At 51.1% G+C, this 16,802-nt stretch overlaps 2 protein-coding genes across 3 annotated transcripts in view; one reads left to right on the plus strand and one right to left on the minus strand.

Annotated features, from left to right (window-relative positions):
• The window catches only part of LOC102054041 (tyrosine-protein phosphatase non-receptor type 11-like), a 57,975-nt gene extending 46,510 nt beyond the window's left edge, over positions 1–11,465 (plus strand). Inside the window, exons 4-16 of one of the 2 annotated variants that reach the window (XM_055704089.1) lie at positions 1,722–1,914; positions 2,022–2,141; positions 2,455–2,568; positions 2,994–3,090; positions 3,670–3,749; positions 4,457–4,612; positions 5,610–5,741; positions 5,980–6,134; positions 6,535–6,602; positions 7,483–7,634; positions 7,844–7,944; positions 9,382–9,501; positions 10,037–11,465. In XM_055704089.1, coding sequence (XP_055560064.1) covers positions 1,722–1,914; positions 2,022–2,141; positions 2,455–2,568; positions 2,994–3,090; positions 3,670–3,749; positions 4,457–4,612; positions 5,610–5,741; positions 5,980–6,134; positions 6,535–6,602; positions 7,483–7,634; positions 7,844–7,944; positions 9,382–9,466 — 1,453 coding nt within the window. In that variant the 3' untranslated portion in view covers positions 9,467–9,501; positions 10,037–11,465. The remainder of the gene's footprint in view (positions 1–1,721; positions 1,915–2,021; positions 2,142–2,454; positions 2,569–2,993; positions 3,091–3,669; positions 3,750–4,456; positions 4,613–5,609; positions 5,742–5,979; positions 6,135–6,534; positions 6,603–7,482; positions 7,635–7,843; positions 7,945–9,381; positions 9,502–10,036) is intronic. The other variant, XM_055704090.1, reaches the window with a different exon arrangement.
• Positions 11,466–13,712: 2,247 nt separating this feature from the next.
• On the minus strand, positions 13,713–14,954 carry RNF223 (ring finger protein 223). Its single transcript, XM_014278789.2, has 2 exons — positions 14,903–14,954; positions 13,713–14,560 (listed from the first exon to the last, which is right to left on the minus strand). Exons 1-2 carry the CDS (start codon positions 14,952–14,954, stop codon positions 13,713–13,715), a joined length of 900 nt encoding a protein of 299 aa, XP_014134264.2.
• Between the last annotated feature and the right edge of the window lie 1,848 nt (positions 14,955–16,802).

Consider the following 16,802-nt stretch of genomic DNA (forward strand, 5'->3'; position numbering starts at 1 on the left):
GTTTCCCCCTCTTTTCCTGCCAAGGAAAGTCTGGCTTGGCAAGGAAGCTCAGTAAAGATTTCTGCTCCAGACCACACATCTGGTGGCATCAGGCAGAAGGAAGGGTCCAAGTCCTCTAAATACACGAACTGACGATGGTGTCAGAATATAGTGGGATGTGTCAGGGTAGCAGTTTCCAAGACCTGGGGCTGAATAGCAGCAGTGTTGTAAGCAGGCACCGAGGTACTTGGCCCGAGGTTCTGCCCTCTGCAGCAGCAGGACTGCTGCGGCCCCATGATTCTAATGCCTTCTTCAGCCAGGGGGAAGGAGTCTGGCCCTTTAGGGGTCTTCCCAGCCAGGCCTGACATGGCTGCCATTACAGCGTGCTCAGTCAGGACTCGAAAGGCTTGGCATTGCAGACTGCCATTCTATAAACTCCGTCCCCTGGGACAAAGTTGCTGAGACGTGACGTGATGCCATTGCATCGCCCCTGGAAGGTTATTTTTGAGCCTCTCTGAACTCCTGGCAGCGTGGCTGCAGGCCCGGAGCCAGCGCCTTCCCAGTGGAACCCGTGGCATCTGCCCAGAGCCCTTGATGGCGTGTGGGGATTGAAGGCTCAGAGGCAAAAAGCAGCTCTGCTTCACTCCAGACGGCCACCTGTGCCTACGGAAGGCTGCGGCCAAGCACTGGCCCGTGAGGCGTGCCGGCCTGGGGAGCTGCCATGCACGCCGCGGGGGAGCTGCCTCGCCAGAGCATGGAGCTCGCACGGCGCTGCCGTGGTTGCTGCGGAGGGCATGGCCGGGGACAGGCAGATTATCCTGTGCTTGACCCCGAGGCATCGTGGCACGGCTGCTACAGGCTTCTGGCCGAGCCAGTTCAAAGGTAGCCTGCATTTCACTGGGCTGCGGTGTAAGCGTGTCAGCAGACCAAGAGAAAGGATTATGAGAGATTAGGTAGAGAAACAGGGGCACATGCATGCGAGATGTACACGGATGGAGAGGTGGAGTAACTCGTGCCCACACAGTGAGGCTTGGGAAGGGCTGAGCACAAACCTCCGCACCTTGTAATTGCCACTGGTTGCAGACGCGGCCGCAGGGAAGGCTGGAGGGAGAGAAGCCTCGTAGGCACAGTGGGGAACCCGGTTTTGCCACTCCAGGCGGGCGTGCAGGGCACTTCTGTTCTCCCTTAGCCAGACCTGAGCTGAGTTAGTGACTTGGCCAGGAGGATCCTTCTGAAAGTCATTCCCAAACTGTGTCAAAGCATCTTGTTCCTGGTCAGTTTGCCCATGTTGCTGTCTGATACCGCAGCCTGCTGACTCCAAGCATTCTTTTTCTTCCATATTAAAAAATAAAGAAGAATGTAGCCACCTTCAAGTAAGAACTGCCAGATTTGTGTTTCTTACAGCTTCGTCAGAGCCCTATCCCTAGGTGACAGTGCTTGTCATATGTCACACGGCAGTTTAATATACCGATGCCATGTCACATTTGGCTGGAGGATTGAGCAAAGTCCTGATGCTTCCAGCCTCAGGCTATGGTACTGGTGTGACATTGTGTAGCGTTGGAGGAAAGTCGCTGGGGCCTGTTGCCAAAGTAAGCCAGTGCCATGCCAGTGGGTTGAGCAGATTGGGAGCCTAGAAGTGGGTTTCCCATGAGCGCCGTCCCCAGCAGCAAGTGTAGCCCATGTCTAAAAGCAATGCTGTGTATGTTTCTGAGCTGACCTTGCTCTCTGTTGCTGCTCCCTAGGTGGTACCATGGGCACCTCACTGGCAAGGAGGCAGAGAAGCTTCTGACAGAGAAGGGGAAGCCAGGTAGCTTTCTGGTGCGGGAGAGCCAGAGCAAACCAGGAGACTTTGTATTGTCGGTGCTGACAAATGAGGATAAGATGGAGACAGGAGATCGGAAACCACACGTGACCCATGTGATGATCCACTACCAGGTGGGAAACGTGCTGTCCCTGCTCACCTGCGATAGGCGCTGGGTGGGTGACCCAGCTGGGAGCTGTGCATTCGAGTCTCCCTGTGGTATTGCCATTCTGTCCCGCAGCCGGACGGGAAGTACGACGTGGGGGGAGGAGAGAGGTTTGACACGCTCACTGACCTGGTGGAGCACTATAAGAAAAACCCCATGGTGGAGAAATCTGGAGCTGTGGTTCATCTGAAGCAGGTAATAGCTGCTCTAGCACATATTTGTTGGTTCTGGGCTTGCCCAGACAGCTGGGGGAGTGCAAAGGTCTGCCCCTGCTCTTTGGGAACTCCCTGCTCCCAGAACATCCCGCTGGCTATTTGTCACACTCATCCAGGCTCATGCTTGCCAGAGAGGTCCCTGGCCCTGCACTCAGGGTCTCAGGAAAGGACCCAGCTCCTACCAAGACCCTCAGGGATTTGGGAACTGTTTGGTTGTGTTTTTTTCAAGGGGACAGTTACCTGTCTTTCTGTTATTGAAAGTGATTTCTGTTCTGTCTTCATCTGTCTTTCAGCCATTCAATGCCACGCGCATCAATGCAGCTAACATTGAAAACAGAGTGAAGGAGCTGAACAAAATGGCAGATCACAGTGAGAAGGCCAAGCAAGGGTTCTGGGAAGAGTTTGAGGTACAGGATGCTTCTGTGCTTTGTCCCACTTGTGCCTGCAGGTGCAGAATATTTTATTTGCGTGGGAGTATCATGGTTTTCCAGCACTGAGGACCTCTTCTCAACACTGTTTCTCCTTTCCCTGTTTTCCGTGTTGGAGTTACTTCCTGGTCCTTTTTTTCATTGCTTTTTCCTCATGTCCAAGGCAGTTTCTCCTTCCCCATCCTAGAACTGCCTGCATTTTGTTCCCTGCGGGGATTTGTGCCTTCTCCACTTCTTAACTCTCTCATCAAGCTGCTTCTTGGCTCCCCTTCCCTTCCTGTCAGCATTCCCTTTGCTCTTCTCCGCATTAGGAAGCCAAGCAGCTAGTGGAAATAGCCCTTCCCTTGCTTCTGACTCCCCTTGTCTGCCCAGAATAGTTTGTTCTTTTGTATTCTGCTCCACAGATGCTGCAGCAGCAAGAGTGCAAGCTCCTTTACCCCAGGAAGGAGGGACAGCGACCAGAGAACAAGGCTAAGAATCGCTACAAGAACATCCTTCCCTGTAAGGACGAACTGAATAGCGGTTTCGTTTTTTTTTTTCACGACGGTTTCTGCATCCTTCTCTGGGGCTGGGTAACCCTGCAGAGCTTTCTGATCCTAGCTGAATCAGAAAGAGCTGTATCCTGTCCTAGTGGAGTGGTCCAGTTAGCTCACGGTGTTCGTCATCCCCTTTCTAACCTCGTCCTTCCCTTTTGCGTGGAAAACAGCACAAAGAGAGGAGAGCAATTTAGCAGTGAGTCTAAATATGCTTCAGAGCCCAAGTGTAGTTCAAAAATCCTATAGAGCAAGCTAGAGCCTCCAAAGGAAATACAGGAAAACTTGAGCTCAGGTTAGCCTGCAACACTGCGTATTGCTGATGTCCACCAAGTTACTGTGAGCCAGGTGGTGTGGAGTACTGCCGAGTGTCACCAGGAGAGCATTTTATGCCCTCTTCTGCAGTAGTTGCCCATGTGACTTCATAGTAAGAGCCTTACGGGAGCCCTCGCTGGAAGCCACTGTGACCACTCTGCAGCAAAGCCCACCCGTGCTCCTGTGTGTGTGATGTGTTCCTGTGTTCATTCCGGACTCTCTTCTCCTTCAGTTGATACCACACGGGTGGCACTCCGAGATGTAGATGAGAGCGTGCCTGGGTCAGACTACATCAATGCCAACTACATCAAGGTACTTGGGAGAGGGAAGACACCATGTGGGGGCTGTCTTCAGCCCCTTGCTGTGTTTCTGGTGGGTAAGTGCCGTAATGGTGTCAGTCTTAAGGGAGTGGACTGTCAGGACCAGTATTTTTCACTGGGTCCAGGCCAAACACTGGATTTTTCTTATTGTATCCCAAGGGATCTCATCATTCTACAATGTCCTGTTTGTCCCTGTCTGAAAGTTTATCTTAATCCACTCCTTTCCTTACCTGTTAAGGAGGTCCTAGAGGATCGACCAAGACTCTTATGTCATTGAACATTGTCTCTAAGGTCAAATTATAATTGTCATCTGTAAGCTAATTGCTGCTTGAAGCTGTATTTCCAGCAGTGCTGCTCTGGCACTTAAGCACCAGCCTTTGGGCAACCTTCAGGTGGCTTCACTGCAGCCACATCCACCTGCACCTTGTGCAGCTGCCTGCTGGCAAGAGGCTGTGGCACAGGAATGTGCGGTACAGCAGCGTAAAGGTCCCTGGAGGCAGGCAGAGCACTTTTCTGGCGACTCTGTTGAAGCTGGTGATGAGAGGGGTTCATGTCTGCAGGTCTGCTGAGGAAAATCAGCTAGCTCAGAAATCCTGCATGGCAAGGTGTGCAGATTTTGCTGCTGAAGGTGCACTAAAGCAATTCTCAATTCCTCACTCCAGCATTGCTGGCTTTTTGCCCTTCTTCTTTGGTCCTCAGAGCATCCCTGAAGATGGAAGGAACTCTGAGCACTGCAAGATCTATATAGCCACCCAGGGCTGCCTGCAGACAACTGTGAATGACTTCTGGGCCATGGTGTATCAAGAGAACAGTCACGTCATTGTCATGACAACTAAGGAGGTGGAGCGGGGCAGGGTGAGCACTCATAGGGTGCTGTCCCCAAGCCTGAAAGTTACCTGCTGCTAGTACTATAGTGTTCGGTTAAGTTGTCTCTGGCGGGCTTTCGTTTCATTTCTCCTCTGTCTTGTAATGTTGCTTTAGCTCTTCATGAAAGAAACATACCGCTTTGCTCTGTGCAGCCTCCCCAGCCCTGTAAATATTAATGGGGTGCCCCTTGCATGACTTGCTTCAAGGCTCTAGGGAATTGCAGGTGACAGAGAGAGAGAAAGCATCGTGCCTGTTACAGCAAGCTGGAAAGTGGGGGGGGAGGGGGGGTGTTGCAAGCTGTGTGAGGAACAAAAGTAATTCTACAGCCTATCTGTGTACCACCTGTGTGCATTTCACTAGGAGTGGGTTGGTGGGGGCCAAAGAATACAGTGAAATTCCATACAGAGCCATTTATCAGAACAGCCGTCCCTAGAAAAGAGAGGAGCTAACTGTGATTGGCACTAGCTGCTCTGCTTAGGAATGAGGTGGGGGCTGTGCTTGCAACAGCCTTGTGCAGCCATGAGATAAAGGTAGCGCTACTCGCATACCTTCTTTTGCATTGGCAAAGTCACTATAGCAAAGGGGGGGTGGGCTGGAGGACAGGAGGGGTATAGGAAGACCGTGTAGGCCCTTAGGATGGAAACTGGGCTCAGGAATTAGGCGGTGACCAGACCAACAGCTCCATTGGTGCAGTGTGTCAGGACTATGCCTTTGGCACAGCGATGCCTGCCTGAGGCAGGGGCTAGGCGAGGAGGAAGATCACTCTGGGGAGGGAGATCCCCCTAGGCATCGCGTCCTTCCTATAGGAACAGCCCTTTGGGGTACAGCCCCGTTCAAAGGAAACGCTCTGTGTGTGGCCGCTTTAAATGTCTGCACTGGGGTCACACACCCTTTGAGTGCAGCAGCACCCCTGCGCCAGGTGCTGAGGGTTCATCCTCCAGCTCCCCGGTCTCCACTAACCAGCAGCTCTCTGGTGTTGCTGCAGAACAAATGCTTCCGCTACTGGCCGGACAAGGGTTGCACCAAGGAGTACGGGTGCATCTGTGTGCGGAACGTGAGCGAGCGGGAAGCCCAGGGCTACTACCTTCGGGAGCTGGAGATCGTGCGGACCGACAAGGTGAGTCCTCTGCAGCTGTCTGACTGTGTGCTGGGAACGTGCCGGGGCTGGAACCCCCGGGGAGGGAGCTGTGGTGTTTCAGTTTGGCCGTTTTATCATTATTTTTTCACTTAATGGTCCCACTGCTGAATTTCTGGGCCATTTTTTGCCCCAGGTTTGAGAAATAAGAAATGAAGGAGAAGCCTCCTGGTGGGAGGAGGGGGTTTCTGACTAGGTGGTGGGTCTCTGCTCCCTGCAGGATGAGTGCCCGAGACTGGTGAAGCACTATCAGTATTTTAGCTGGCCAGACCATGGGGTGCCCAATGAACCAGGAGGGGTTTTGAGCTTTCTGGACCAAGTGAATCGGGCACAGCGAAGCATTCCAGACACGGGGCCGATCATAGTGCACTGCAGGTACGAACCAGTGGGCTGTCAGCACAGGGGCACTGCAGTGGGGATGGGTAATCGAAATGTGTCGTGCTTTTTTTTTTTTTTTTTTTTTGTTACACCTGCAGCTGGGTCATCACGTTAGCTGATGGTAGGCAATTGGGATAGAAGTATACACGTGGGAAAATACAGCCCTCCTCCAGAGCCTTGCTGGTGATAGAGCAGGCCTGATCTGGAGTTGGTAGCTCTGGTGCAGCCTGCTCAACTCTGATCTCGTAATGGTTGGCATTTGGCTGGGCTCATCTCATAGCAGCCATGCCAAACCTGCCCAGGATGGACCAGGCGTGTGTGGGAGCTGAGATGACTAACTCTGGGGAACATTTCTTCCTGCAGTGACTTTTTTTTTTTTTTTCTTTTCTCTTTCCAGTGCTGGAATAGGACGCACAGGCACCATCATAGTGATAGATATTCTGGTGGATATTATTCACCGGCAAGGTATGTCTCCTGGTCTGTCTCATGGGTTTCACCATTTGCCTTGCTCTGACCAGTTACGGGATAACCCTGCTCTTGTGCAAGCAGTGGGTACGTGATCTCCGATCAGTGGGTTTGACTTGTCTGGGCAACAGTGGGCTTAACCTGAACGCAGGGTGAGAAGGGCTTTTGCACTGTGCCCAGTTCCCTGTTTCTCTGCGGGCTAAGAAACGGAGCTGTAACGTAATGAAATGTGAACCCTCTCCAAATGGGCATGCACATGGGCAGCCCTCTAGCAAGGGAGGTGCTTTCAGCACCAGAGAGTCTTCTCCTTGGTATCAGTGGGGCCAGGATTTCAAGGTCTCCTGGACAGCCCTCTTTTATTGAGAGCAGGGTGGGGGCACACAGCTTCCATAAGGGTGTGACTCCATTAGCCCTTTTAGAAAAAAGTCCCCCAGGCCCTTCTGTGTAGAAGGGCTGTCACCCTTCCCTGAAATTGTAGAGCTGTTGTGGAACTCTCTGTAATATCTCTGGGTCTGGCCTGGGAGCCTTGAGGCAGGTGGACCCTCTTCAGCAGCGGTTGTATCTATTTCATAAACCGTGCAAGGGGGTATGTCTGGATCTGCAGGAAGTTGCTGCAGCAAAGACCTAATTCCCCTTCACTCCCCTTGCTCCAAGCAAGTCAGTCCTGCCTCAGCCATGCATACTTCAAGGTGCTCTGGCAGGGATAAAAGTGAAAAGGGGGATGGGGGGTGGGGGGGAAGTGTCCTAGGCATAGAGATGCACCAAATCCTTTCACAGTATTCTGGGACTTCGCTGACACTGTGTGCAGCGAGATACTGAAAGCTTTCAAAGTTCAATCTAATTCCCATTCCCTAAGCCTCACCTTGTCGCTCTTGGGCAGGTTTGGACTGCGATATCGACATCCCCAAAACTATCCAGATGGTACGCAGGCAGCGTTCGGGCATGGTGCAGACGGAGGCACAGTACAAGTTTGTTTACATGGCTGTTCAGCAGTACATTGAGGCTGAGCAGAAGAGGTTGGAAGAAGAACAGGTGAGTCCTCTTGGGCTTGGTTGGAAAAGCAAGGGCAGAAGTTGGCCCACACCAAGCACCGCTTCCACTCCCACCATCTGCCTGGGGCTGCAATGCTGCCCTGAACACGTGGAAATAAATCCACACCCACTGGTCCCCTGCTGGCATACAGCACCTTTCTTCTATATCTGCGTTGAGTGGGATTTTATTGTCTTTGCTTTCTCTTCCAGAGGAATAAAAGGAAAGAGCGCGATTACTTGAATATCGGCTACTCTCCTATGGAAAAAGGCAGAGCCAAAGGGCAGCCCCCTTCACCACGGACCCAGGCTGTGTAAGCTGAGCGTCTCTCCCAGGGCTAAGAACTCTTGCAGCAGTAGACAGAACAGCTTGAGCAAAGGCCCCAGTATTTATCTGTTGCCAGCCTGCCTCTCCCATACCTGAAACCTGGCCAGTTGCTGGGTATCGTACGGGAAAGGCTAAGCATGGAGGGGTGACCCCACCGCCCCATCATCAGGGCTGGTGGCAGCGCACCTTGCCTGTGTGCCACGCTTCTGGAAAGGAGAGGAGGAAATCGAGCCCGATATCCTTGCCTTGGGAGAATCAGGTAGCGAGTGAAACTGTGCTACTGCCACTGAGGGACTTTCATAGCAAAATCTGAAGTAAGACGGGAAGAGAGCAGAGCAGAGGGAGGTGGATTCACACCCATGTGGAGAGGGAGCATGTGCTAAGTAAGGAGCATGAGTGCCTTACAGAAGCAGAGATAAAACACCTCACACTGTTCTTCCCTCTTGCCCCAAGTAATGGGATACCAGTGAGTGATAAGAGAGGTTATAAGTTGAAGGTGAGTGGGTAGGGGTGTGTGTCACACGTAATAACAAGAGATTTTGGGCACCTTGAAATTGCATATTTGGTTTTGAACTAGGCAGGAGCAGAGGAGCGGGTGTTAGAGTGGAGGCAGAAATGCTGTTGCTAGACTCACGCAGAATGAAAAATGCGACTGAAACGAGGAGAGCAAAAGGAGATGTCACACGTTCTTCTCTGGGCATTTGGTCACCGCTGGAGTGCTGGTGGCTCCTGCATACTGCACCCAGTGTGTTAGTAACTGCAAAGACCTTGTTCTCATGCAGCGCTAAAGGCAACTCTGGATCCTTCGCTGGTGTTGTGAACCTTCCTGTGGGGTCTGGCCAGCTGAGATCTTCCCCGCTGGGCTCTAGGAATGTTTGTGCCGTGTTTAAAATGCCCAACTTTGAAACTGCAACTCAGAATAAATGATGGGGGCAAGGACTGAGCCGAGCATGGAGAGCTCTGCTGGGCTGGTACGGTCGGCTCCAGAGAGCCCCCGGGAGTTCACCCTTGGGTGCCAAACCTGCTTGAGGGGTACTTGGCTCTGGCCTTTGGTGCCGTCCTCTCCTCCCATTACACTTTAGAAAATCCAGAGAAATTGGATATGTAGAGAAGGTAGGAGTAGGGAACACCGGGAACTGTATCCGCTATCCTGCAAGAACTTTGCATCCTTGAAAGGCTGACGTGGGGGAAGGTCCAAGGCTCCATCCCCAAGCTGTATTTGAACCTAGGAGGGGTGGCCTGGCCAGGGGGAGAGAAAACAGGGCTTGAGAACAGTGGGTGCCCCGATGTCATCCTATCTACAAGGCTGGGAGGGAAAAAGGGAGCTTGGCTGTGCCATTACCCGCTTCCCACTGGCCACCTGCTTCTGGGAAAAGATCCAGAGCCGTGAGGCTGTTAATAACAAGGCTTTGTTTATTGACAGGGTTGACGATGAGTCAGCTTCCGTCTACGAGAACCTTAACATCAAAAGCCCAAAGGTTTCAGGGATGAGTAATACAGGGCGATAAAGGAGCTGGAGGTGAGCTGTATGGAGGCTGTACAGGTAGGAATGCTTCCCTTGATTAACTGAGAGCGTCACCGTAGTCTGTTTACATTGCATTTGACCTACCTCCTCTTCAGCTCAGCTTATGCAGACCTCCGTGGCTCTGCCTGCATCAGGGAAGGCAGCTATGCTTTGATGAAAGCTGATGGAGCCTGAAGACGTTGTACTTAGGGACATGTTTAGTGGTGGACTTGGCAGTCCCAGGTTAACGGTTGGACTCGATGGTCTTAAAGGTCTTTTCCGACCTAAATGTTTGCGTGATTCTACAATGTGGCTGTGGCAGAGAACAGGGGGGAATGGCAAAACGGGACCTGAACAGGGAAACACATTTATAATGTTACCAGGGTGGGGGGAGATCTGTTTTTTTGGACTGTTACGTTAGGAGGCTGTCAGACTCGGAGAACAAGACTGTATGCAAACAAATAGGAAAGACTTCACACGCTGGGAGTGTCTCAGCTCTGTAGCCTTATCAATGCACTTTTCTCCCAGTTATAAACCCTGCCACCCTTCTTCCTTCTTGTTTTTTGGAATGCAGGATTTACAGTGTTTACGTCCACCCTTCCCAAGTTCTGCAGTTGCAGACAATTTTTTTTGCCCATCTTGCCTTCCCCAAGCACCTTGGATTCAGCGAGGAAGAAGCTGACTGTAAGAAGCAAGCAGAGTCTGCGCCTAAGAACGTGCCTTGACCTAACTTATTCGTGAGAAGGATCTTCTCCCATTCTCCCCTGTATCAGTAGGTTGATATTTATGTGGAAGTGCCTCTGGACATTCATTAGGGCATCAAAGCTCAGTTTAATTTTTTTTTTTTTAATTTAAGATTCTTATTTTTTACATACAAATTGTTAAAAGGAACGGAAACAACTATTTGCTTAGGAGCTTTTCCAGGGTTGCCCACTTAGGGTGTTAGTAAAATGTTAGTACACTTCAATGTTTTCATTAGGTCAATCATTTCTAAGTGTTTTTAGACTAAATCCTGGAGTAACTTTGCTGCCTGTGAGTGTGAGAAATAGAGAGCACTGCCTGGACCCAGGTATTTGCACCTCTGTTCGTTCTCTTCTCACACTTCCTTTTGGCTGTACTGGTTCTAGATTTCTATGCAACCCTGCCAAAGCACACCGAGCAAGCCCTGCTGCTGTAGTACAGCAGACGCGTGTGTGTGCCTGGGAGTGCTAGCCGCTCTGCACGCGGGTTTCATAGCAGAACTGAGAGACAGAGGTGGGCATCTCCATCCTGGCTGTGTGGGTCTCAGCGCTGAGCTAAGTGAAATCTCACCTAACTGATGGGTGCTGAAGGGCAGGAAAGCAGCTGTGGCTGTGCGCTGTGCTTTTAGCCACCCCTAGTGAGTAACAGCCTCGAATACTAACGGAGCTGAACTTTTTGAGCTGGGCCCCTCTAAGCTTGATGCAGCTCTTGCATTACCTTGCTGCATGACCTCTTTTCTTTCTCCCTTGCAACTATATGGCAAGTGTTGTGTCTGCTGAGTAAGGGTGTTGTAGGAGTGTTTGTGACTTGACCAGCGCTATGAAGATGAGCGTGTCACTGAGTGGAGTATTCCAGTTCTGGTCATAAGTCTTGACTTGTGACTGCCAGTGCTTCCTGCTGTTCCAGCCCTAAGGCCTGCAAATAGTCCTGCCAAAGAACCCCTTCCTGCAGGATCCACGTGTCTGGAAGTGTGCTCTGAGGGGAGCCTTGGGTCTGAGGGCCAGTGCCTGAACCTCCAGAGCATACGTGGGGCTGATGCTGGGGTCCTCCTAGGTCCCTGGCACAAGGTGGGCTCGCTGCATGGTGGGGGTGTTAGTGCCTGGAGCGCCGGCTCCGAGTGTTGAGCAGAAGGGGTTGAACAAGAGCACAATGATGTACCTTGGCTGTATTTCCTGGCTGGTCTTCCTGGTCCCATGTCCCAGGGACAGGAGAACTGTTTATTTTTATTGCACTTTTAATAAATATTGAATATTCTCAAGGCAGGTGGTTTTGTTTTGGTGTTGGTTTTTTTTTCCTGAAGTAGTTTACTTTTTGGGAAAGTGACTTGACAGTTGATGCGGACAATGGGGCAGCCCCAGTGTGTCCCATCGCCAAACGCTGCTGCTCAGGGCCCCATTTTCACTTGCTTTGGCTCTTCCTTTTGGTTATGCGTGAGCGAGAGGTTCAGCTGCCTTCCAGCTAAACCTTCAGCCTGTGTTCCCAAGCCCACAGTGAGAAGGGGAGGTGCAAAGGGACAGCCCCCCCAAGGATGCTGTGGCAGACAATTGGGAGCAGTTGGAACTGTGGGAACATCTCTGTGGCCCAGTTGCCACCGTAACAATAGATTTTATAGGCTGAAGATGTTATTTCCCGCTCCCCTGCCCTTAGGTCCCATCAGTGGGAGCTGAGTGGTAACGAAGATGTGATGACAAAGCACTTCATCTGCACTAGTGTCTGTTTGCTGGGCTTAGCCCCAAACGCACCTCGGGTAAAATGGAAGTCCCTTCTCTGCCTTAAGTCTTGGTGAGTCGCTTTTTCCAAGAGCACGTTTAAATTGGTCCTGTGAAGATATCCCTTCAGTGGCAAGCACAGTGGAATGGACAGGGTGATACAAGTGAGAATCCCTGTCAAGCCCAGTGACTTTGGCAGAAGTTGTTAAGAGTGCCTGGAGTAGTTTCTGCAGACACATGGCTGGCGCAGATAATACCAGCCTGCAGCTGAACAACAAAGGTGTTGCAGATACAGCGCACAGCGGCTTTCCATGGGAGTTTTGCATAGCAACAGACTGGAGTTACTTCTGCCATTGCTTCAGCCTTTTCTATTTCAAATTAGATTTCCTGAAAACGGAGACTGGAAGCAACTTTCATCCAGCTGGGAAGAAGCAAAAGATGAGCAGTCTTTGCAGCTTCTCATTTTTCAGGTCAGGTCAAATCAGGTAGACACAGAGGGAAGTTGCATCTGGGGCAGCACCACCTAGATGGTAGTAAGTGTGGATTTACAGGATAAAGCTGCCCATGTGTGCAGCATTGTACAACGCTGGGACAGCTGATGTACGACCCAGAGTACAGACATGCCACCTGCTGTGTAGCTACCATGATTTGGGAATGCAGCTGGACTCGGGGCTGCTAAGCGAACACCTCCAGCTGCAGGTAGGAAGGGAAATGTGGAGTAATTGCTACAAACTGACACCTTGCATTGTATAAAACCATAATTTAATACATACACATATGGTACTTACATAGAATGCCATCTTACATCCATGTGTTTGAATAGAAAACATTTAATTGTAAGCCACTGTCATCATGAAGACTTTTGTTAATCACTGTCAGAAGATCACTGGATCAAATAAAAATATAAGTGTAAGAACTGGCCTGTGTCTTAATACTGACACGTTAAGATTAGGAGGGTAAAGCTCTCAAAAGATGGAACATCTATCGTTGTGGTAACAGTTTGTCTGTGAGTATGAATCAAGTTCACTGATGGTGTCACTCGAGGGGCGGGGTGGTACCACTGTGTCAGTGTCCTAACAGTGCTCACCCCCTGCCTTCAAAATCGCTTTCCAGGTAGGGATGAGTGATTTTTTTTTAAGCGTCATCTTAGGGGAAAAAATGGGTAGAAAGGCTGCTTTGTTCCGTTCAAAAGCTCACCAGAATAGCAGCACAGCCGGGAAGGGGGGTAGCGGTGACAGACCCGGGTGTGTCAGCAGGAGGCAGCATTTGCACCACCAGCACTGAATAATGCCCTGGAAAATGTCCCAGGCATGCGGAATAAGGATAATTTTCATCTGCTTATACGACTCTGACATGTCTTTACCCTCCAGTTCCCAGCTCCTCTTAGGAATAATCAGGTAGATCCTTCAGTTTGCAAAAATAGCCCTTTAATTCCCTGAGGGAGTTAGAGGAATTGCACCCAGTGTCACCTGGGGTCCATCCAAGGCAGCACACGGTGGGTGCCGGTGCCACTCGTGGCAAACCTCCGAGGAACCTGCCTGTTGCTTGGAAGGCTCCGTTTCTATGGAGAGCTTGGCAGCAGGATGCTGAGGCAGCTCCTTGGAGCATTCCTGGGCTGGAGACGGCTTGGCAGGCAAGTGTTTCGGCAGAACTCCTGGAGGAGGATGCGTGTGTTCAAGCGCAGGCACAGGGGGAGTGTGGGGAGTGGGCCACAGGGTCTGCCAGCAAACAAGGAACATGCCTGGGGCATTGGTCCTGCCGGCCGCGCGTGCTGCAGGGAGGGAGCTGGCAGCCTCGCTGCTACTGGAAGGGGGGTTGTGTCACTGGTGGTGCCACTGTGGTGTGTTTAGGGGGAAGATACTCTGGCCTGCTCATTGCAACAGTCCTTGTGAAGCAGCGGAGGTTCCCTGTCTTCAGGGCACACTGGACTGGCCACAGAATGATGCAGAACAGGATGATGATCAACGCAGAGAGGAGGACGATGCGTTTCCAGTCATCGCACATGTCACAGCGGGACAGCCTCCCAGCTAACCCTGCCGGGGGGGCCTCCGGGCTTTCTGGCTTGCTCATGGCAACGTCAATGGAGATACACGAGTCTGGATTCTCAGGGTCGTCAGAAGACTGACGGCAGCAGAGCTTGGTCCCTTCCATCCAGAGCACCTTCTCCTGCTGGAGTTCGGGAGGCAGCGTGGCGAGGAGCTCCCTGCTGGTCTCCAGTGCTGGGGCACCTTCCTGAGGGATGCTGGTCAGCTGCCTGCAGAAGGGGCAGGGGAGCTGGTCCTCTGGCTGGTTTGGGGGCAGCCCCGTGCTCAGGCGGGCCACGCACTCCAGGCAGAACACGTGGGAGCACTGGAGCAGCTTGGGCGTCTTGAAGGTATTGTCGTAGGTGTTGAAGCAAATGGAACACTCAACAGGGGAGGTTGGCTTCGGAGATGTTGGGTTTGGAGACCCCGGCTTGTCAGTTGGGGACCTTGCCTTCCTCTTGCCATCTCCTGGGGAGGTGACAACGATGGGGCTGATGGGGATGGGGATTTCACTTGGAGATGTGGGGACTGGGCTGGTGGGGGAGTCTGGTGTGCTGGAGTGCCACAGCTGCGTGAAGCACGACATGACGGAGCCCGAGGAAATGAACAGAGCCCTGGGAGACTCTAGAAGAGAAGAAAACCACAGCCTTCATTTCAAACAATTTGAACACACCCATCACCAGGCCTGTGTGTAACCCCTTAAAAGGAACAAAGAGCAAGTTCGTGACTTCCACGGCATCCTGAGCCTGGAAGAGATCCCTGCTAGAGACGAGAATGACACAGGTAGCCTGTTTGAAGCTGCGTACCGAAGGTGAAGTTAAACATCCTGCAAAGAAGCAAGCAACCAGCAGAGATCCACCATCCAGCCAAAGCCTTTTCACCAGAACCCCCATGGGCTTATAGATGGGTGCAGTCTTTCCCCATACATGCCTCCCTCTGGGCAGAAAAAACACAACAAAAACCTACCCCGGCTGGTGCTCGCCGAAACCTGAGCAGGGAGGAGAGCAGAAGACTCCATGAGGTCAAGCAGGGACCTCGCTATGGCAGTCTCCCAGTGTCTGGGAGGCACTCAGATATTATGGTGGCAGCATGAGCAAGGCCTAAGAGACAGATAACGCTGTTCAGTTGTGGAGGTGATGAGGGGGAGGTTAATCTTTCTTGATGTGCTCTGACAGAGCTTTGTGCCTTGAATCATGGTTCATGCCTGGCAGGCAGGCGAGGCACCACCCGGTGATGCTGCCTGGTTTAGTCTGTCCACAGCGGGGTCTGAACTCCCCCCCCATATCACAGGAGAACCCAAGGGAGGTGAGGAAACACCTTATCTTGCAAAGTTTATTTCATCCTTGACTCCAAGCAGCACAAGAAGCATTTCTGTCTTGTCACTGTGACACAGCAAGAAAAGCAACATTGAAGGAAATGGCCTTGGCGCCAGAGCAAGGGGAATTCTTTGCTGTTTCCTTGTTGCTCTGGTTTCCCTAGGGAAACACAGTTCCTCCCTGTCCTCGGCCCTGGAGCAGTGCCAGCACGGCCCAAGCCTTGCTGTGTGCTGCCATGTGCTCTCTGCTTTGTTGTGGTGTGCAGGCAGGAGCCTCGAGCTGAGCGGCTGATACGCCACTTCTAGCAAACTGGTTTACAATGCGCTCCAGTCTTTTCAGCAACCGAAGCGTTGCCCTGAACTCAAGTTATCCCTAGGCTAGACATGCAGCTTCGCATACATGCAGATATTCAGATATATACAACTTTTCAGCTATCAAGCACTTTTACCTGAAAGCAACTGTTCAGCTGGAGGAAATTCCCAGCGATGGCCCTGATGCTGTGTGCCTGGGGAACATTTTTGTAGCCTGTGTCACTGAACTAGCTAGGCTTGATTCTTTGTGTTGGGAGATTTACCGATGACAAGCCAGAAAGGTTCAGATTGCTGCTGTAATTATAGGTCTCCCATCACTCCAGCAGTGGCTCACCAGCATGACTAGAGACTCCACGTCTCAGCACAGAAAGCTAATTTGAGGTATCAGAAAGACTGCGTATTCCTCACATTGCACCAAAAAAGTCTCCATTATTTAAGAGTGAAGTATTCCCCCCTCTGCCATCACAGCTAGCATTGCCGGAGCTGGAACCAACTTTAAGAACCTTCCTTCTTTTTCTTCCCTTATTCTAAATGAAGAAAATTTTGTGAAGCCTCTCCTCAAGTTAAATTTTCAGTCACAGGCTATCTGCACATTTCAGCAAGTTGTGATGGGTTTTTAATTTTTTTTAAAATTTTTTTCTGGCTACAGATCACCGTGCATGTTTTAGCACAATCTGGCAGATGCTGATGAATTACAAATCCAGAGCCCAAGCTGGCACAGAGGTGAGGGAAAACCCCAGTTGTTTTGAGTTAGGTTGGTTTTTTTTTTACTAAATCTGTTTTGCAGAACTGCATTCCCTACGCCCAGTTCTTTGCAGTCCCTCAAGCTTCAAGTGTTTGTCAGAGATGGTGAGCAGCAAAACCAGTGGCAACCTGGTAACCTCAGAAAGAGAGAGCCTTTGCTTGCGCAAACTGTAATTTCGTAACCTATGGGAAAAAGCTGTTCTGTTGGGGTTTTTGCTAGTTTGTAACGTGACAGCTACAGCAACAGCAGTGTTGTGATAGTAAACTGGAGGAAGTTTACTCACAACGGTTGCTTTTAAATGAAGATAGAAGCTTTTGCCCATGTTTTGCCTTTGCTACAGATGATCGTGACACTATAGATGCTTCTTAGTTTTAATAACTTTTGAGTCTACTTACTTTTATCAATATTTTGGTGTTACGAGGCACCTTGGTCAGACATGACACAGGTAGTTGACTTAAACTGGGAAGATAAACTGGGAAGATACAAGGAGCAGG

This window comes from Falco cherrug, chromosome 3 (genome assembly GCF_023634085.1).
Source record: "Falco cherrug isolate bFalChe1 chromosome 3, bFalChe1.pri, whole genome shotgun sequence".
NCBI classification, from domain to species: Eukaryota; Metazoa; Chordata; class Aves; order Falconiformes; family Falconidae; genus Falco; species Falco cherrug.